The 17,287-nt window shown below is 41.2% G+C and overlaps 1 protein-coding gene across 1 annotated transcript in view; it reads left to right on the plus strand.

Annotated features, from left to right (window-relative positions):
• The first annotated feature begins 1,351 nt into the window (after nucleotides 1–1,351).
• The window catches only part of LOC137334385 (5'-nucleotidase domain-containing protein 2-like), a 63,725-nt gene continuing 47,789 nt past the window's right edge, over nucleotides 1,352–17,287 (plus strand). Inside the window, exon 1 of the mRNA XM_067999101.1 lies at nucleotides 1,352–1,702. Coding sequence (XP_067855202.1) covers nucleotides 1,423–1,702 — 280 coding nt within the window. The 5' untranslated portion in view covers nucleotides 1,352–1,422. The remainder of the gene's footprint in view (nucleotides 1,703–17,287) is intronic.

Here is a 17,287-nt window from a genome sequence, read left to right on the forward strand (position 1 = left end):
CAATCTCAGTCTATAGTTCTTTGGTTTAAATCACTTAGCACCTTCTTCCCCCTCTGCACCTAATTCATACACTCACCAAATTCCCAATTGAATGTCTTCACTGTGTTAGTGCTTCACTCCATTAGAGGTTCACTCTTTGTCCTTCCCAACCTCTGTGCTCAATCCTAAATACTTCTCAGACTCCATATTTTCACATCAGTTATTTCAAATTAATTTTCTTGTAGGTTTCTTTGGTGACACTGACTCTTGTTAGGTTGACTGCGCTGATGAAAAGATTGAAATAAACTTAGAAAATGTTGGAAATAAAATATCATCTGACAGTATCAATAAACAGAAAAGACAGGGTAACGTTTGGGTTATAAAACCTTTGTCAGAACTGAAAAATAAGAAAGCCCTTAAATAGTGTTGAATACAAAAAAAGTGGAAGTTAATGCCCTGCAAACTGCTTATTAAAGCAGAAAACTAGAATACTATATTCACTGCTCATGGAGCGGTCTCCCTTACAGTGGGGAAACCAAATGTAGATTAGGTGACTGCTTTTACAAACACTTCCATTCTGTCCATAAATATGCCCCTGACCCCTCTCTGTGATTCACAAATTTAACACACCCTCCTATTCCCACACTGGCCTCTCCAAATTCAATGCATACGCCAGGAACATTGGGAGGTGAGATTGGTCTTGCGCGCTAGCGCAAAACGGCTATAGCAAATCACGAGCCCATTTTACACTTCAGCCTGATTTTTTCCCCCATTGTTTTCAAATGTCTTACATTAACGTGATTTTCTTGGCCCCTTTCTTCGTGTGGGCCTCTCCCATGTTTGTTCATCTTTTGTTCTTTTAATGTCTTTGGATTTGCCTCACTGAGAGAATGCCCATTGTCTTTTTGCCTTTTTCATATTCCACACTATTTTTCGGGCTTTCTTTCAGTTTTCAGTACTGACCAAGGGTATATAACCTAGTCTTTTGTCTTCAAATGTGATAAGCGACCTGCTGTGCATTTTCTGCTTTTATTTCAGATTTCCAGTCTCTGCAGTTTTTTTCTCGTCTTTAATGAAAGGACCGATCTCCAAGGAGATGCGCCCACAGCCGGCCGATTCAGCACCAGTACGTGCGGAATTGTTTGCTTCCCGCACGGTTCTCTTCAGCGGTTTTTGACGAGAAACTACAAATTAACAGATGCCCTCCTCCACCAATTTGCGCAAGGGGAGATTGCCTCAATTAGATTGGTTGCCTGTCACAAAGGTAGGCTTTTTGATTGGAGGATCCTTTGTTTGTGACGGGAGCTTTTAGGCTGATCCATCGGAATACGATTAAAGCGTGATCCGTGCATTAAAGGGCAGCTCGGTGCTTAAAAGACTTTTGTTCCACACTCGTTCCACCGCACGTCTTGAACAAGAGAATTCAAAGTGCAATACAGAATTATGGCTAGTTTACTTGCAAAATCTTTATCTGCATCTTTGCAGTGGAATACGGCGAACTTTTCCGCCGTTAATTTAGCTGTGGGCTATTGCACTAAAGCTATTGATGTGTCCTTCGTTAGCAACGTGTCTGGCAGTGAGAAAAGAGCTCAGGCACCGCAGCCCAGTCCTTTAGGTACTCCAGCAGATTCCAGTATCACCAGCAGACAAACCGCACCAGGGAAGATCGAGAACAAAACTTATCTGTGGGGTCGCTACAATGAGATGAAAAAATTAGTTTACGGTAAGTCTGGCGAAGGAACAGTTATTATTCATTTGCAGTGCATTCTGTTATTTGTTTTCTGGTAATAGATCACACGAATTTGAGATAAAAAGAGAAAATGCTGGAAAAGCTCATTAAGTGAGGCAGCATCTGTGGAGAAAGAGAGTTAACGTCTTCGACCTGAAACGTTAACTCTGTTTCTTTCTCCACAGATGCTGCCTCACTTGCTGAGCTTTTCCAGCATTTTCTGTTCTTATTTCAGATTTCCAGCATCCGCAGTATTTTGCTTTTGACCTGAATTTGAGAGCTTTCCAGATTTCTGTAGCTCATTCTGAAACGTATGTATCGATAATATAATGTGTATGCTTTTGTAAAGGTGGTCCGTTTACATTTTTGTGCTGATTTTCGCTTTTTTTAAGCTTAATCTTTAATTTTAGTTCACAATATGGATTAGTTCACGCATTCGTAAATTCTATTTAGGTGGCGGCAACCTTGCACTATTTCATTTTGAAGCGTTGAGTATTTTGAACTGTGCACATGTAAAGCCCACAGGAAACTTGTTTAGTGACGGTTCAAAACAGTATGCTGATTGGACAATTTAATTTTCAACTAAGGACCTACACATACATATATAATATATTAATACAAATCAAGTAGTTAAAATGAAAAATTGTTTTTACAATGGTTATGATATAATAAAGAAATACATAATGGATGTATATGTAGGTGTCAGTCTTAGCTCAGTGGTAGCACGCACGCCTCTAATTCAGAAGGTCCTGGGTTCAAGCCACACTCCACTGAGTTGAGCACATAATCTAGGCTGACATCTCCATGCAGTACTGAGGGAAGTGTTGCACTGTTGGATGTGTTTTCTTTCGGATGAGATATTAAACCAAAGCCTTCTCATTTGGGCATAAAAGATCCCATGGAACTTTTTGAAGAGGGGAGTTCTTCTGGTGACCTGGCCAATGTTTATCCCTCAAACAACACCAATAAAAACAGATTATCTGGTCATTTATCTCATTGATGTTTGTGGGACCTTGCTGTGTGCAAATTGGCTGTTGCGTTTCCCTGCATTATTTGTGAAGTGATTTGGGATGATTGGACAATTTAATTATTTGCATATAAATGCAAATTCGTCTTTCTTTCTAAGTTGCTTTAATATATATGCAGTATAAAATACTGTTAGTAAATGTGGACTGTCAATGTGGGGAGAGGCACAACTGATAGCTTCACAGCCAGACTGCCACAAGAAAAATGTAGAGAGAAAATGTGCACATCTACTGTGTCTTTGTTGACCTGACAAAGGCATTCGATACTGTCCATAGAAAAGGTCTCTGGAAAATCATCTCTAAGTCTGGGTGTCCAGATAAATTCATTGAAATGGTCAAACAATTCCATGATGGCTAGAGTGATGGAAAATGGGGACAATTCCATCTCCTTCCCCGTTACAAATGGTGTTAAGCGAGGATGTGTCCTTGCACCATCGTTCTTCAGTATTTTGTTTGCTGCTTTGCTTCTTGAAATTTGGGTCAAGATCGGATGCAGGATGGATGGGCAACTCTTCAACCTTCGAAGACTATAAGCTAAAACAAAGGTGCTGGATGAACTTGTTTGTGAACTCCTATTTGCTGATGACTGTGCTGTTGTGGCTCACTCCCAGGATCATATGCAAACAATCATGAACCACCTTGCAACAGCTTGCCTGCAATTTGGCATGACTATCGGCCTTAAAAAAAATGGTGGTACTCTTCTAACTAGCCCCAGGCAAGGATTACACACCACCTATCATTACTATTGGTGATCACACGCTTCAGGCTGTGGACAGATTCACCTACCTGGGTAGCACCCTGTCTAGAGAAGTCATTATCGATACAAAAGAAAGGCTTGGATTTATACAGAGCCTTTCATGACCTCAGGACGTCTCAAAGTGCTTTACAGCCAATGAAGTACTTTTGAAGTGTAATCACTGTTGCAATGTAGAAAACATATAGCAGCAACCTGCAGAATCGCCAAAGCCGGCTTAGCTTTTAGCAAACTTGTTGAGCACCTTTGGGACAAGAGAGCCACCAGCCTGCAGTCCAAGCTCAAAGTATACAGGACTGCCATTCTGACAATCCTGCTTTATGGCTGTGAATCTTGGACAACGTATGCATGCCACATTAAGAAACTGAATCACTTTCAACTAATGAAGATCAGATGGCAAGACAAGTTCCCTGACACCTAAGTTATTAAAAAGCTGACACGCCAAGCATAGATGCTCTGGTCATGAAGGCACGGCTACAATGGTCAAGTCATGTGGTGCAAATATCTGATGAACAAATCCCAAAGAAGATCTTTTATGGCACATTGACAACTGGGAAGTGATTTTGTGGTAGACAGCAAAAGAGATGTAAAGACTACTTAAAAGCGACTTTTAAGCATAGGAATAGTAGAATAAGACAGGTTAATGTGTGGCTGGAGAAAAGGTGCAGGATGGAGGGCTTCAGATTCCTGGGTCATTGGGACCAGTTCTGGGGCATGAGGGATCTGTTCAAGATGGATGGGTTGCAGCTCAATATCCTCTCAGGGAACTTCACTAGTGCTGTGGGGGAGGGTTTAAACTAATTTGGTAGGAGGATGGGTACCAGGATGAAACATTAGAGAGGAGAAACAAGGTGTACAGACGAGTGGGAGAGACAGCACTGGAGTAAAGGATAGTTCAGAAATAGGAGGGCTCAGAGAAGGGGCAAACACGAGGCAGTCTGAGATGAGTTTGGAATGCATGTGCGTAAATGCACGTAGCGTGGTAAATAAGGTTGGTGATCTGCAGGCACAAATTGCCACATGGGACTATGATATAGTGGCAATAACAGAGACCTGGCTCAAAGAAGGGGAGGATTGTGTACTTAATATTCCTGGATACAATGTATTCAGGAAAGATAGGGAAGGAAAGAAAGGAGGGGGTGGGGGGTGGGGGTTGGCAGTATTGATCAAAGAAACTATTATAGCGCTGGAAAGGGATGAAGTAGTTGAGGGGTTAAAGACAAAATCTATTTGGTTAGAACTAAGGAACAATAGAGGAGCTATTATGCTACTGGGAATATACTATTGGCCACCAAATAGTTGGAAGGGCATAGAGAAGCAAATTTCCAAACAAATTACAGAAAGATGCAAGAACTTTAGAGTAGTAATAAGGGGGGACTTCAATTATCCCAATATAGACTGGGATAATAACAGTGTAGAGGGCAAAAGAGGGGGAGAAATTCCTGAAATGTGTGTAAGAGAACTTTCTTAATCAATGTGTTTACAATTGTAAACAATTTTACAACACCAAGTTATAGTCCAGCAATTTTATTTTAAATTCACAAGCTTTCGGAGATTTCCTCCTTCCTCAGGCAAATGTTTCAAGAGCTCCTTGAAGCCTACGCATTTATACATATTGAACAATACATGGTGTTTACAGACTGCCCCTGCAACTGCCCGTTGCCAAGGCAATCACCGTGTTCAGACAGAGAGGTGTCACCTGCAGAACCCCCGAATACACATTCAACAAAAAAACAAACAGGGAAAAAAAACAGAGAAAAAAAAAACACAGAGAGAGGCAGAAACATCCGGAAGGCAGAGAGAGCCAGCAAATGACCCATTATATTAAAAACAGATAACATTTGTTCGCTGGTGGGGTAACGTGTAGCGTGACATGAACCCAAGATCCCGGTTGAGGCCGTCCTCATGGGTGCTGAACTTGGCTATCAATTTCTGCTCGACGATTTTGCGTTGTCGTGTGTCTCGAAGGCCGCCTTGGAGTACGCTTACCCGAAGGTCGGTGGATGAATGTCCATGACTGCTGAAGTGTTCCCCGACTGGGAGGGAACCCTCCTGTTTGGCGATTGTTGCGCGGTGTCCGTTCATCCGTTGTCGCAGCGTCTGCATGGTCTCGCCAATGTACCATGCTCTGGGGCATCCTTTCCTGCAACGTATGAGGTAGACAACGTTGGCCGAGTCACAGGAGTATGAACCATGCACCTGGTGGGTGGTGTCATCTCGTGTGATGGTGGTATCTGTGTCGATGATCTGGCATGTCTTGCAGAGGTTACCGTGGCAGGGTTGTGTGGCGTCGTGGACGCTGTTCTCTTGAAAGCTAGGTAGTTTGCTGCGAACGATGGTCTGTTTGAGGTTGGGTGGCTGTTTAAAGGCGAGTAGTGGAGGTGTGGGGATGGCCATAGCGAGGTGTTTGTCCTCATTGATGACATGTTGAAGGCTGCGGAGAACATGGCGTAGTTTCTCCGCTCCGGGGAAGTACTGGACGACAAAGGGTACTCTGTTGGTTGCGTCCCGTGTTAGTCTCCTGAGGAGGTCTATGCGATTTTTTGCTGTGGCCCGTCGGAACTGTCGATCGATGAGTCGAGCGTCATATCCCGTTCTTACTAGGGCGTCTTTCAGCGTCTGTAGGTGTCCATCGCGTTCCTCCTCGTCTGAGCAGACCCTGTGTATTCGCAGGGCCTGTCCATAGGGGATGGCCTCTTTGACGTGGTTAGGGTGGAAGCTGGAAAAGTGGAGCATCGTGAGGTTGTCCGTGGGCTTGCGGTAGAGTGAGGTGCTGAGGTGCCCGTCTTTGATGGAGATTCGTGTGTCCAAGAAAGAAACTGATTCTGAGGAGTAGTCCATGGTGAGCTTGATGGTGGGATGGAACTTGTTGATGTTATCGTGTAGTCTCTTTAGTGATTCCTTGCCGTGGGTCCATAGAAAGAAAATGTCGTCGATGTATCTGGTGTATAGTGTTGGTTGGAGGTCTTGTGCAGTGAAGAAGTCCTGCTCGAACTTGTGCATGAAAATGTTGGCGTATTGGGGTGCGAATTTGGTCCCCATGGCTGTTCCGTGTGTTTGGGTAAAGAACTGGTTATCGAAGGTGAAGACATTGTGATCCAGGATGAAGCAGATGAGTTGTAGGATGGCTTCCGGAGATTGGCTGTTGTTGGTGTTGAGTATTGATGCTGTCGCAGCGATGCCGTCATCGTGGGGGATACTGGTGTATAGTGCCGAGACGTCCATCGTGGTGAGAAGTGTTCCTGGTTCAACTGGTCCGTGGGTACTGAGTTTTTGTAGGAAGTCTGTAGTGTCACGACAGAAGCTGGGGGTTCCCTGTACGATGGGTTTCAGGATGCCCTCGATGTATCCAGAGAGGTTCTCACACAGGGTTCCGTTGCCTGATACGATGGGACGTCCGGGTGTGTTGGCTTTGTGTATCTTTGGGAGGCAGTAGAAGTCTCCCACGCGGGGATTACGTGGGATGAGAATGCGTAGGATGCTTTGAAGGTCTGGATCGAAGGTCTTGATCAGTTTGTTGAGCTGGTGGGTGTGTTCTTTGGTCGGATCTGCGGGTAACCGTCTGTAGTGTTCCTGGTTGTCCAGTTGTCGGTATGCTTCTTTGCAATAGTCTGTTCTGTTCTGTATGACTATGGCTCCTCCTTTGTCCGCTGGTTTGATGACGATGTTGCGGTTGGTCTTGAGAGCGTTGATGGCGTTGCGTTGTGCTCGGGTGACATTCTGGACTGTCTTCTGAGTGCGGCTGATGAATCTGGCATTGACGCATTTCCTGACAGCTTGAGCATACATGTCCAGCTGAGGGCAGCGACCCTCCGGAGGAGTCCAGTTTGACTCTTTCCTCTTCGGTTGCTGTACCGCGGATCCCTCTGTCTGCTGTTCCGGATCGTCGATTGTCTCATTGGGTTCGCTGCTGAAATCTTGGGGTTTGTGGTAGAATTCCCGGAGCCTCATTCTCCTGATGAATTCCTCTGTGTCCGCCGCGAGACTAGTGGGGTCCATTTTGGTAGTGGGGCAGAAATTGAGCCCTCGGCTGAGAACTTCGATTTCGTCTGGTTGAAGGGTGTGGTCGGATAAATTGACAATAGACTTCCCTGTGGTTGCAACCGTGGTACCAGGGGAAGCTTGGTCGTTGCTGGTGGTGATGCCGAGTTTCTCAAGCTTCCTGCTCTTGGTTTTCATGTAGGCAGCGTAGTTCCATTGCCTCGTCTGTTTGGCGGTATAACGTAGCTGGTCTGCTGTGTCCTGAGTACAGGTTGAGAGTATGGACTCTATCTTGGTTTCGAGGTTGTGGCGTCTGCTGTAGAGTTGGTGTATGAGATGGTTGCGGAGTGTGCGAGAGGTACGGCGGCAGAGTCTCTCAGCGTAATCCGAGTTGTATGTGGACTTGAGTGGGTTCGTGATCTGGAGTCCTTTCGGGATGTGTTTACAGCCCAACGAGGAAGGAAGCAGTGCTGTATCTAGTTATTGTAAACAATTTTACAACACCAAGTTATAGTCCAGCAATTTTATTTTAAATTCACAAGCTTTCGGAGGCTTCCTCCTTCGTCAGGTAAATGTTCAGGAGCTCCTTGAAGTCTACCTGAAGGAGCTCCTGAACATTTACCTGACGAAGGAGGAAGCCTCCGAAAGCTTGTGAATTTAAAATAAAATTGCTGGACTATAACTTGGTGTTGTAAAATTGTTTACAATTGTCAACCCCAGTCCATCACCGGCATCTCCACATCGTATCTAGTTATGGGGAATTAAGTGGAGCATATTTCAATGGGGGAGTATTTGGAGAATAGTGATCATAATATCATCAGGTTTAGAATAGTTATGGAAAAGGACAAGGAACAATCAAGCGTAAAAATAACTTCAGTGAGTTAAAAAGGGATCTTGCCCAGGTGGATTGGAATCAATAATTGGTAGGCAAAACAGTAATTGAACAATGGGAGGCCTTCAAACAGAAGATGGTTTGGGTACAGAGTAGACACAGTCCCACGAAGGGGAAAGGAAGGGCATCCAAAGCTAGAGCTCCCTGGATGACCAAAGATATAGAGATTAAAATTAAACAGAAAAAGGAGCTTATGACAGATATACGGTTCATAATACAGTAGAGAACCAAGCTAAATACAGAGCAGATCTAAAAAAGGAATAAGATTGGCAAAGACAGAGTATAAGAATAGTTTGTTGGCTAACATAAAAGGGAACCCAAAAGTCTTTTATAAACATATATATAAATAGTAAAAGGGTAGTCAAAGGAAGGGTGGGGCTGATTAGGGACAAAAAAGATCTTCTTGTGGAGGCAGAGGGTATGGCTGAGGTACTAAATGAATACTTTGCATCGGTCTTCACTAGAGAAGAGGATGCTGCAAATGTAACAGTAAAGGAGGACGTAGTAGCGATATTGGATAGGATAAAAATAGATAAAGAAGAGGTACTTAAAAGATTGACAGTACTCAAAGTGGAAAAGTCAACCTGTCCAGATGGGATGCACCTAGGTTACTGAGGGAAGTAAGGGCGGAAATTGCGGAGGCTCTGGCCACAGTCTTCCATTCCTCCTTCAGATATGGGGGCAGTGCCAGAGGACTGGAGGATTGGAAATGTTACACCTCGGTTCATAAAAGGAGAGCGGGATAAACCTGACAATTACAGGCTAGTCAGCCTAATGTAGGGAAACTTTTAGAGATAATAATCCAGGACAAAATTAATTGGCACTTGGAAAAATGTGGGCTGATAAATGAAAATCAGCATGGATTTGTTAAAGGAAAATCATATTAGACTGACTTGATTGAGTTCTTTGATGAAGTAACAGAGATGGTTGATGAAGGTAATATGGTTGATATGTATATGGACTTTCAAAAGGCATTTGATAAAGTACCACATAATAGACTTGTTAGCAAAATTAAAGCCCATGGAATTAAAGGGTCAGTTGCAGCATGGATACAAATTTGGCTAAGGGCCAAAAAGCAGAGAGTAGTGGTGAACGGTTGTTTCTCAGACTTTTCAGTGGTGTTCCCTAGGGGTTGGTATAAGGACCACTGCTCTTTTTGACATATATTAATGACCTGGACTTTGGTATAGAGGGTATAATTTCAAAGCTTGCAGATGACACGAAACTCGGAAATGTCATAAACAGTGGGGAGGATGGTGACAGACATTAGGAGGATATAGACAGACTGGTGAAATGGCAGATGAAATTCAGAGAAGTCTGAAGTGATACATTTTGGTAGGAAAAATTAGGAAATGCAATATAAACTAAATGGTACAATTTTAAAGGGAGTGCGGGAACTTTGAATACTTTGCGCCTGTCTTCACAAAAGAATTGTAAACAATTTTACAACACCAAGTTATAGTCCAGCAATTTTATTTTAAATTCACAAGCTTTCGGAGGCTTCCTCCTTCGTCAGGTGAACGATGTGAAAATGAAAACCTCGAAATGAAATCGCATTTATAATTCACAGAACAATGCTTGGTGAGTACAGACAGTTTTTTCAACTGCCCGTTGCCAAAGCAATCAGTGTGCAGACAGACAGGTGTTACCTGCCAGGTCTCACAGAATATACAAATCACCAAAAAAAAAACAACAAACAAAAAAAAACAGAGATAGAGAGGTAGAAACATATGTTTCTACCTCTCTATCTCTTTTTTTTTGTTTGTTGTTTTTTTTTTGGTGATTTGTATATTCTGTGAGACCTGGCAGGTAACACCTGTCTGTCTGCACACTGATTGCCTTGGCAACGGGCAGTTGAAAAAACTGTCTGTACTCACCAAGCATTGTTCTGTGAATTATAAATGCGATTTCATTTCGAGGTTTTCATTTTCACATCGTTCACCTGACGAAGGAGGAAGCCTCCGAAAGCTTGTGAATTTAAAATAAAATTGCTGGACTATAACTTGGTGTTGTAAAATTGTTTACAATTGTCAACCCCAGTCCATCACCGGCATCTCCACATCTTCACAAAAGAAGGGGACGATGCAGACATTGTAGTTAAGGAGGAGGAGTGTGAAATATTGGATGGGATAAACATAGTAAGAGAGGAAGTAGTAAAGGGTTTAGCATTTTTGAAAGTAGATAAATCGTCAGGCCCGGATGAAATGTATCCCAAGCTGTTAAGAGAAGCATGATGTGGAGATGCCGGTGATGGACTGGGGTTGACAATTGTAAACAATTTTACAACACCAAGTTATAGTCCAGCAATTTTATTTTAAATTTCTAATGATTTAGACTTAAATGTAGGGGACATGATTAAGAAATTTGAAGATGATACTAAAATTGGCCGTGTGGTTGACAGTGAGGAGGAAAGCTGTAGACTGCAGGAAGAGATCAGTGGACTGGTCAGGTGGGCAGAAAAGTGGCAAATGGAATTCAGTCCTGAATTTAAGCAAGGGAGGAAATGGCAGAGGTTCTGACCATCATTTTCCAATCCTCCCTGGCTACAGGCATGGTGCTGGATGATTGGAGGACTGCTAACATTGTACTGTTGTTTAAAAAGGGAGAAAGGGATAGACCGAGTAATTACAGGCCAGTCAGCCTAACCTCGGTGGTGGACAAATTATTGGAAAAAATTCTGAGGGACAGTATTAATCGTCATTTAGAAAGACACGGATTAATCAAAGACAGTCAGCATGGGTTTGTTAAGGGAAGGTTGTGTCTGACTAATTTGATTTAATTTTTTGAGGAGGTAACAAGGAGCGTCAATGAGGGTAGCGCGTTTGATGTCGTCTACATGGATTTTAGCAAGGCTTTTGACAAGGTCCCACATGGCAGACTGGTTGAAAAGGTGAAAGCCCATGGGATCAAAGGGAAAGTGGCAAGTTGGATCCAAAATTGGCTCATTGGCAGGAAGCAAAGGTTAATGGTCGACGGGTGTTTTTGTGACTGGAAGGCTGTTTCCATTGGGGTTCCGCAGGGTTCAGTATTAGGTCCCTTGCTTTTTGTGGTATATATTAATGATTTAGACTTAAATGTAGGGGACATGATTAAGAAATTTGAAGATGATACAAAAATTGGCCGTGTGGTTGACAGTGAGGAGGAAAGCTGTAGACTGCAGGAAGAGATCAGTGGACTGGTCAGGTGGGCAGAAAAGTGGCAAATGGAATTCAGTCCTGAGAAGTGTACGGTAATATATTTGGGGAGGGCAACCAAGGCAAGGAGCCACACAATAAATGAGAGGATACTGAGAGATGTAGAGGAACAGAGGGACCTTGGAGTGCATGTCCACAGATCCCTGAAGGTAGCAGGACAGATAGATAAGGTGGTTAAGAAGGCATTCTAGCCGAGGCATAGAATATAAAAGCAGGGAGGTTATGCTAGAACTGTATAAAATACTAGATAGGCCACAGCTTGAGTACTGTGTATAGTTCTGGCCACCACATTACAGGAAGGGTGTGATTGCACTAGAGAGGGTGCAGTGGAGATTTACGAGGATGTTGCCAGGATTGAAGAATTTTAACTATGAGGAAAGATTGGATAGGCTGGGAATGTTTTCTTTGGAACAAAGGAGGCTGAGGGGAGATTTAATTGAGGTGTATAAAATTATGAGAGGCCAAGATAGAGTGGATAGGAAGGACCTATTTCTCTTAGCAGAAAGGTCAATAACCAGGGGGCCTAGATTTAAAGTAATTGGTAGAAGGATTAGAGGGGAGCCGAAGAGAACCTTTTTTATCCAGAGGGTGGTAGAGGTGTGGAACTCACTGCTTGAATGGGTGATAAAGGCAGAAACCCTCATCACATTTAGAAAGTACTTGGATATGCACTTGAAGTGCCACAACCTACAAGACTACAGACCAAGTGCTGGAAAGTTGGATTAGGCATGATAGCTCTTTTATGGGCCAAATGGTCTCCTTCTGTGCTGTAAATTTTCATGGTTCTATGATTCTATGAGGAACAGAGAGACCTGGGAGTGTACATACACAAATCTTTGAAGGTGGCAGGACAAGTTGAGAAAGGTGTTAAAAAAGCAAATGGGATCCTTGGCTTTATTAACAGAGGCATAGAGTACAAAAGCAAGGAAGTTTTACTAAACCTTTAATAAAACACTGGTTAGGCCTCAGCTAGAGCATTGTGTTCAATTCTGGGCACCACACTTTAGGAAGGATGTCAAGGCCTTAGAGAGGATGCAGAAGAGATTTACTGGAATGGCACCAGGGATGAGGGACTTCAGTTATGTGGAAAGACTGGAGAAGCTGGGGTTGTTCTCCTTAGAGCAGAGAAGGTTAAGAGGAGATTTGATAGAGGTGTTCAAAATCATGAATGGTTCTAATAAAGTAAATAAGGAGAAACTGTTTCCAGTAGCAGAAGGGTCGGTAACCAGAGGACACAGATTTAAGGTGATTGGCAACTGAGGCGACATGAGAAAACTTTTTTTTTAAGCAGCGCGTTATTATGATCTGGAATGCACTGCCTTAAAGGGTGGTGGAAGCAGATTCAGTAGTAAGTTCAAAAGGAATTGGATAAATATTTGAAGGGAAAAAAATTAAAGGGCGTTGCACCCCTATGCACTATACACTTGATGTATAGTGCAACAGAGATCAATGACCACATTCCCAATGAGATGCAAAATAAAATCTGCAATCAAGTTAAAGAAGTTCAAAGTAAAATAATTGATAAATTTACATCTGAGCAACAAATGTAATTTAGTGATACATCTTTGTGACAACAAGAAAAGAATGATCCTCATTACATGTTCTTGAATCTATTGGATGAAGTGAAAAGTTTCAATCATTTTCAGACATTTATCCATTAACTATTCATTCCATATAGCTATTCAGTACTCAACCAAAAAGAATTGTTAGAATGTGGTCAAGACCTGGATTTACAATTAAATAAAATTGGATGTATATTAGGAACCAGATGGGTTGCAAATTCATACAGGATGGTGTGTACTGTACAAAATAACTCTGAGGTGCTTTCTGCTTATTCCCTTGTTGCTTCAAAAGATGAGAAAAGACAAAGGGGAAACTGAGCTATGAATTCATCCAGGATTTAGGCATATTGTGTGACGTTCTTTATGAATGATCTCTGCTTTAAGGGTTATTGCACAAGCAAGGTATCACACTTATATATGTAGAGAAGCTACTGAGATGTGCAACATAAACCATAGAGATTATGAAGAAAAAACCTGGCAGAAGGATACTGGAAGTGAATGAAGACTTCAGAGCACATAAGAAAGTCCAATGAAAAGTGTCTCTATAGTCTAATATCTAATAGAAGGCATGTTAGCTTCAACCACCGGTAGTTTTTCTCCAGCTTGATAAACTACATGAAAGATTAATTATTCGCCATTCTTTCACCACACCAAGAAGATCATGGGGACAGTGAACATCAGGGTTCAATTCTCTTACTGCTTTCTCTTTCTCCTCAAAATCTAATTTTTTGATCCTGCATTTGGCCAGCCCTCTTAATATTTGTATTACCTCTCTGTGTTCTTCTATGTTTTATTACATTGAAGTACTTTACAAATGTAAGTTGTTGTGAAACAAGTTTGCCTCTTTGGGGCAGTACCCACAAATTATGCAATAAGAAGGGCTATGGCAGAAAGTCTGGACGCTATCATTTTGCCCATATAGACGGACTAAATTTCAAGGCACTCTTGAGTGTACCTCTGTAACTTTATATCTTAACCACCTGCCCTAGTTTATCGAAGTTAGTCTTTATCTGATTTTCCTGGTGTGTTTTGCTGTGCATTAGCCATGCTTCATGGCAACCAATGGTCAGCTTTTGACCTCATCCTGTTGTCTTGAGCTTCTTGAATTCTGTCTCCTCTTGGCTTTATCCTCTTTATCTATCTTTTTCTTTTGCCCTTTTGTACTAGTTCTTGTTTTCTCACAGATGAAGGTTGTGTGTAACTGCCTAGTTTAAGAGGAATATCTTTCTCTATGTACTTTGAGACTGATAGGAAATATCATCAATGCCAAGCTGAAATATGGGTTTATTAAATATCTATATCCCATGTGCATAACGTATTAAATGGACTGGAGGATTTAAGATGTGTGGATAGCCAGTATAACTAGTATTGCAAAACTAGAAGTGATACATAGAATCCTTCTGATGCTTGCGAGAGAAACTATCCATAGTGATAAACATTTTTTAGATTTTAAGCTCAAATCTATTTAAGTTCAGAGTCAATTCTTTGCATTAGGATCAAGATAATTCATTCCAATAGGACATAAATAATAAACAGCATGATTCCTAACCCGCACTTGAATAACTTTCATGTAACAGAAAAATTGTATTCTGTCCTCCAAGTTAAGCTGTGACTTCGGATATTTAAACCAGTGGCTCTCAATCTTTTCTGCGTGGGGCCCTCTAACTTTTGACGCTCTCCTGAGGATCCACACTTCCAAAATTCTGCTTCAGCAACTCAAAGAAAAACAATGCTATGACTCTAGAAAATGTTTTTTTTATTATTATTAGTATGTAACAATAGAAATAGCATGTAGAATTCTGATGCCCTCACGGACCCCCTAAAGTTCCCTTGGGGATCGCCAGTTTGAAAACCTATGATTTTAAGCTGGTCAAACTACATTCTTATGTTTCTGCTCCTGTACTTTGAACCATTGCCATTATATCTCTCACAATACACCTCTATTAACTGTCTGAAGTTCGACACTTACCTGCAGAAACTTAATTTCCAGTAGTATATTTGGGATTGGCCTAGATGTCTACTGAAAAGCACTTGAGTTGGGAAAAAGTCAGAATCAGCAGAATACTCAAGTGATATAGCCTTTTTCGAGCTCAAGCACCTTGCAATTTACTATTATATAAATGAGGAAGGGAGAGGAAGTACTCAATAATGAAATATTGCTCCCTAGGGGTTATGGGGAGCGGGCAGGAAATTGGATATGAATTTAGATTTGAGGTTAGGATCAGATCAGCCATGATCTTATTGAATGGCGGAGCAGGCTCGAGGGGCCGATTGGCCTACTCCTGCTCCTATTTCTTATGTTCTTATGGTATTCTACATTGCTTAGGTAGTGTTATTTTATGATGCTCAAGTGAACATGTATGAATATTGTGCTTATGTGCAGAAAACTGGGAAAAGGCAGAGTTTAGTGTGTGTATTTTGTGATGGAGACCAAAATGTATTGAACTAGCTGTACTTATATATATTAAAAAATTATCTTTTGGGCGAAATGGCCTTTTGTTTTTAGTACTTTATTTTCTAAAGAATTAGCTCTGCAAACACTGCTCTCTTTTAAAATTATTTATAATATTTTGGTGAGAATTTTAATATTTATAATAAAAACTGACTCTGGCTCAGGCTCCCCTAAAGCTTTTTAAATTTTAGTTTCTTTTTCAAAAATTGGATTAAATAACAATAATGTACTTGTGTGTGGCTGGTTGATTGAAGATGTCATTCCTGGTAAAATACAAATGTTTAGCTGAAATCCTCTCAAGTCTTGGCTATATTTCCTAGTACTACAAATCATACACTTCACTGATGGTTTTACTGAGTGCACTGATATAAAAGTACTCCATTCCCCAACTCTTTGTTCCATGCTTTAATGTTCATACAATGACAAAAAAGATATCCTGCAAATATCTATGCAAATAATGAGGTTAAGTTGGGGAACATTGAAATTTACGGATTTGATTATGATTATACTCTTGCACAATATTCCAATTCAGTGCACACAATGATCTTTGACACTGCACGAGAAATCCTGATTGATCAATACAAGGTAAGTTATTTTTGATTCTTTTTAAAATGATTACACTGATTTCTTCAAGCCTATTGACAGTGCTGCTAAATATTACAGTAGAACCAACATTATCCACCACAATGGAATGGATCCTGTTGGTAGATAATGGAAATTGGAGGATAATTGAGAATCTCTACATTTTAGTCTTGCACGTATGGTACTCAGGTACCCTAGCCATGGGAATAAAGGTAAGTTTAATACAAATAAGATAAATTGAATTCAATCTTTCTTTGGCTGTGAGGTTAATTTATTTTAGAAAAATTGATGTTAATGGGCTATGAAATGAGGCCACGTTTTATACAAGTATTTTTCATCACAATAAACAAAACTTAACTATGTGTTTCCAGTCATGTATTTTTCATCACAATAAACAAAACTTAACTATGTGTTTCCAGTATATGGTCATAGGTTTACGTAGAATAGCGGTAGACTATACTGTGGCAATCTATTGCAAGCATGTGGAACCTTAGTTAACTGATTAGTAAAACAATTACAAAGAAAAATCCAATTTGTTGGTTACAGCATTTAAATCTAAAACACAAGTTTCCCTATTGTCATGGTAAGCTGTCATATTCGCTAAACTCGTCATTAAAACTGTCTGTGGAAAATCCCCAGATATGTATTGATGCTGCCTGAAGTAATAAAGGCATATCACAGTGATATAAATATTCCAATTAATTCATACTAGCAGATCTCCCATGGCATTACTCATGGGTAATCGGGGACTTAGTTTTTGATGTTTACTGAGGTCCTGCTACAGCTTAATCATCACACCAGATTACGTATCACTGTAACGCAGCAAATTTATTAAAGCAATATTTCACATTACTGACTTGTAAAAATCGTTTCAAAGTACCATATTTTTTTTACACGCGCTAACTTGATCCTAGCTGTATCCACTGACCTGAGGGAAGAAGGAAAATGGCGGCTGAAAACAGCATGAAGAAATTATTTGTGATTTGACTAGTTAGTTTTGTGGTACCTGCAGATTTATGAATGGTAGTTTTGTTAAAAAAATTGAGGGACTTGATTGCTTGGTTTTCTGCTGGTTATTTTTTCTCATTGGTACTTCCTGCTACTTTTAGTTTGTTCGAATTTAGTCAATTTGATTGG

The sequence above is a fragment of the Heptranchias perlo genome, chromosome 17 (genome assembly GCF_035084215.1).
Source record: "Heptranchias perlo isolate sHepPer1 chromosome 17, sHepPer1.hap1, whole genome shotgun sequence".
NCBI classification, from domain to species: Eukaryota; Metazoa; Chordata; class Chondrichthyes; order Hexanchiformes; family Hexanchidae; genus Heptranchias; species Heptranchias perlo.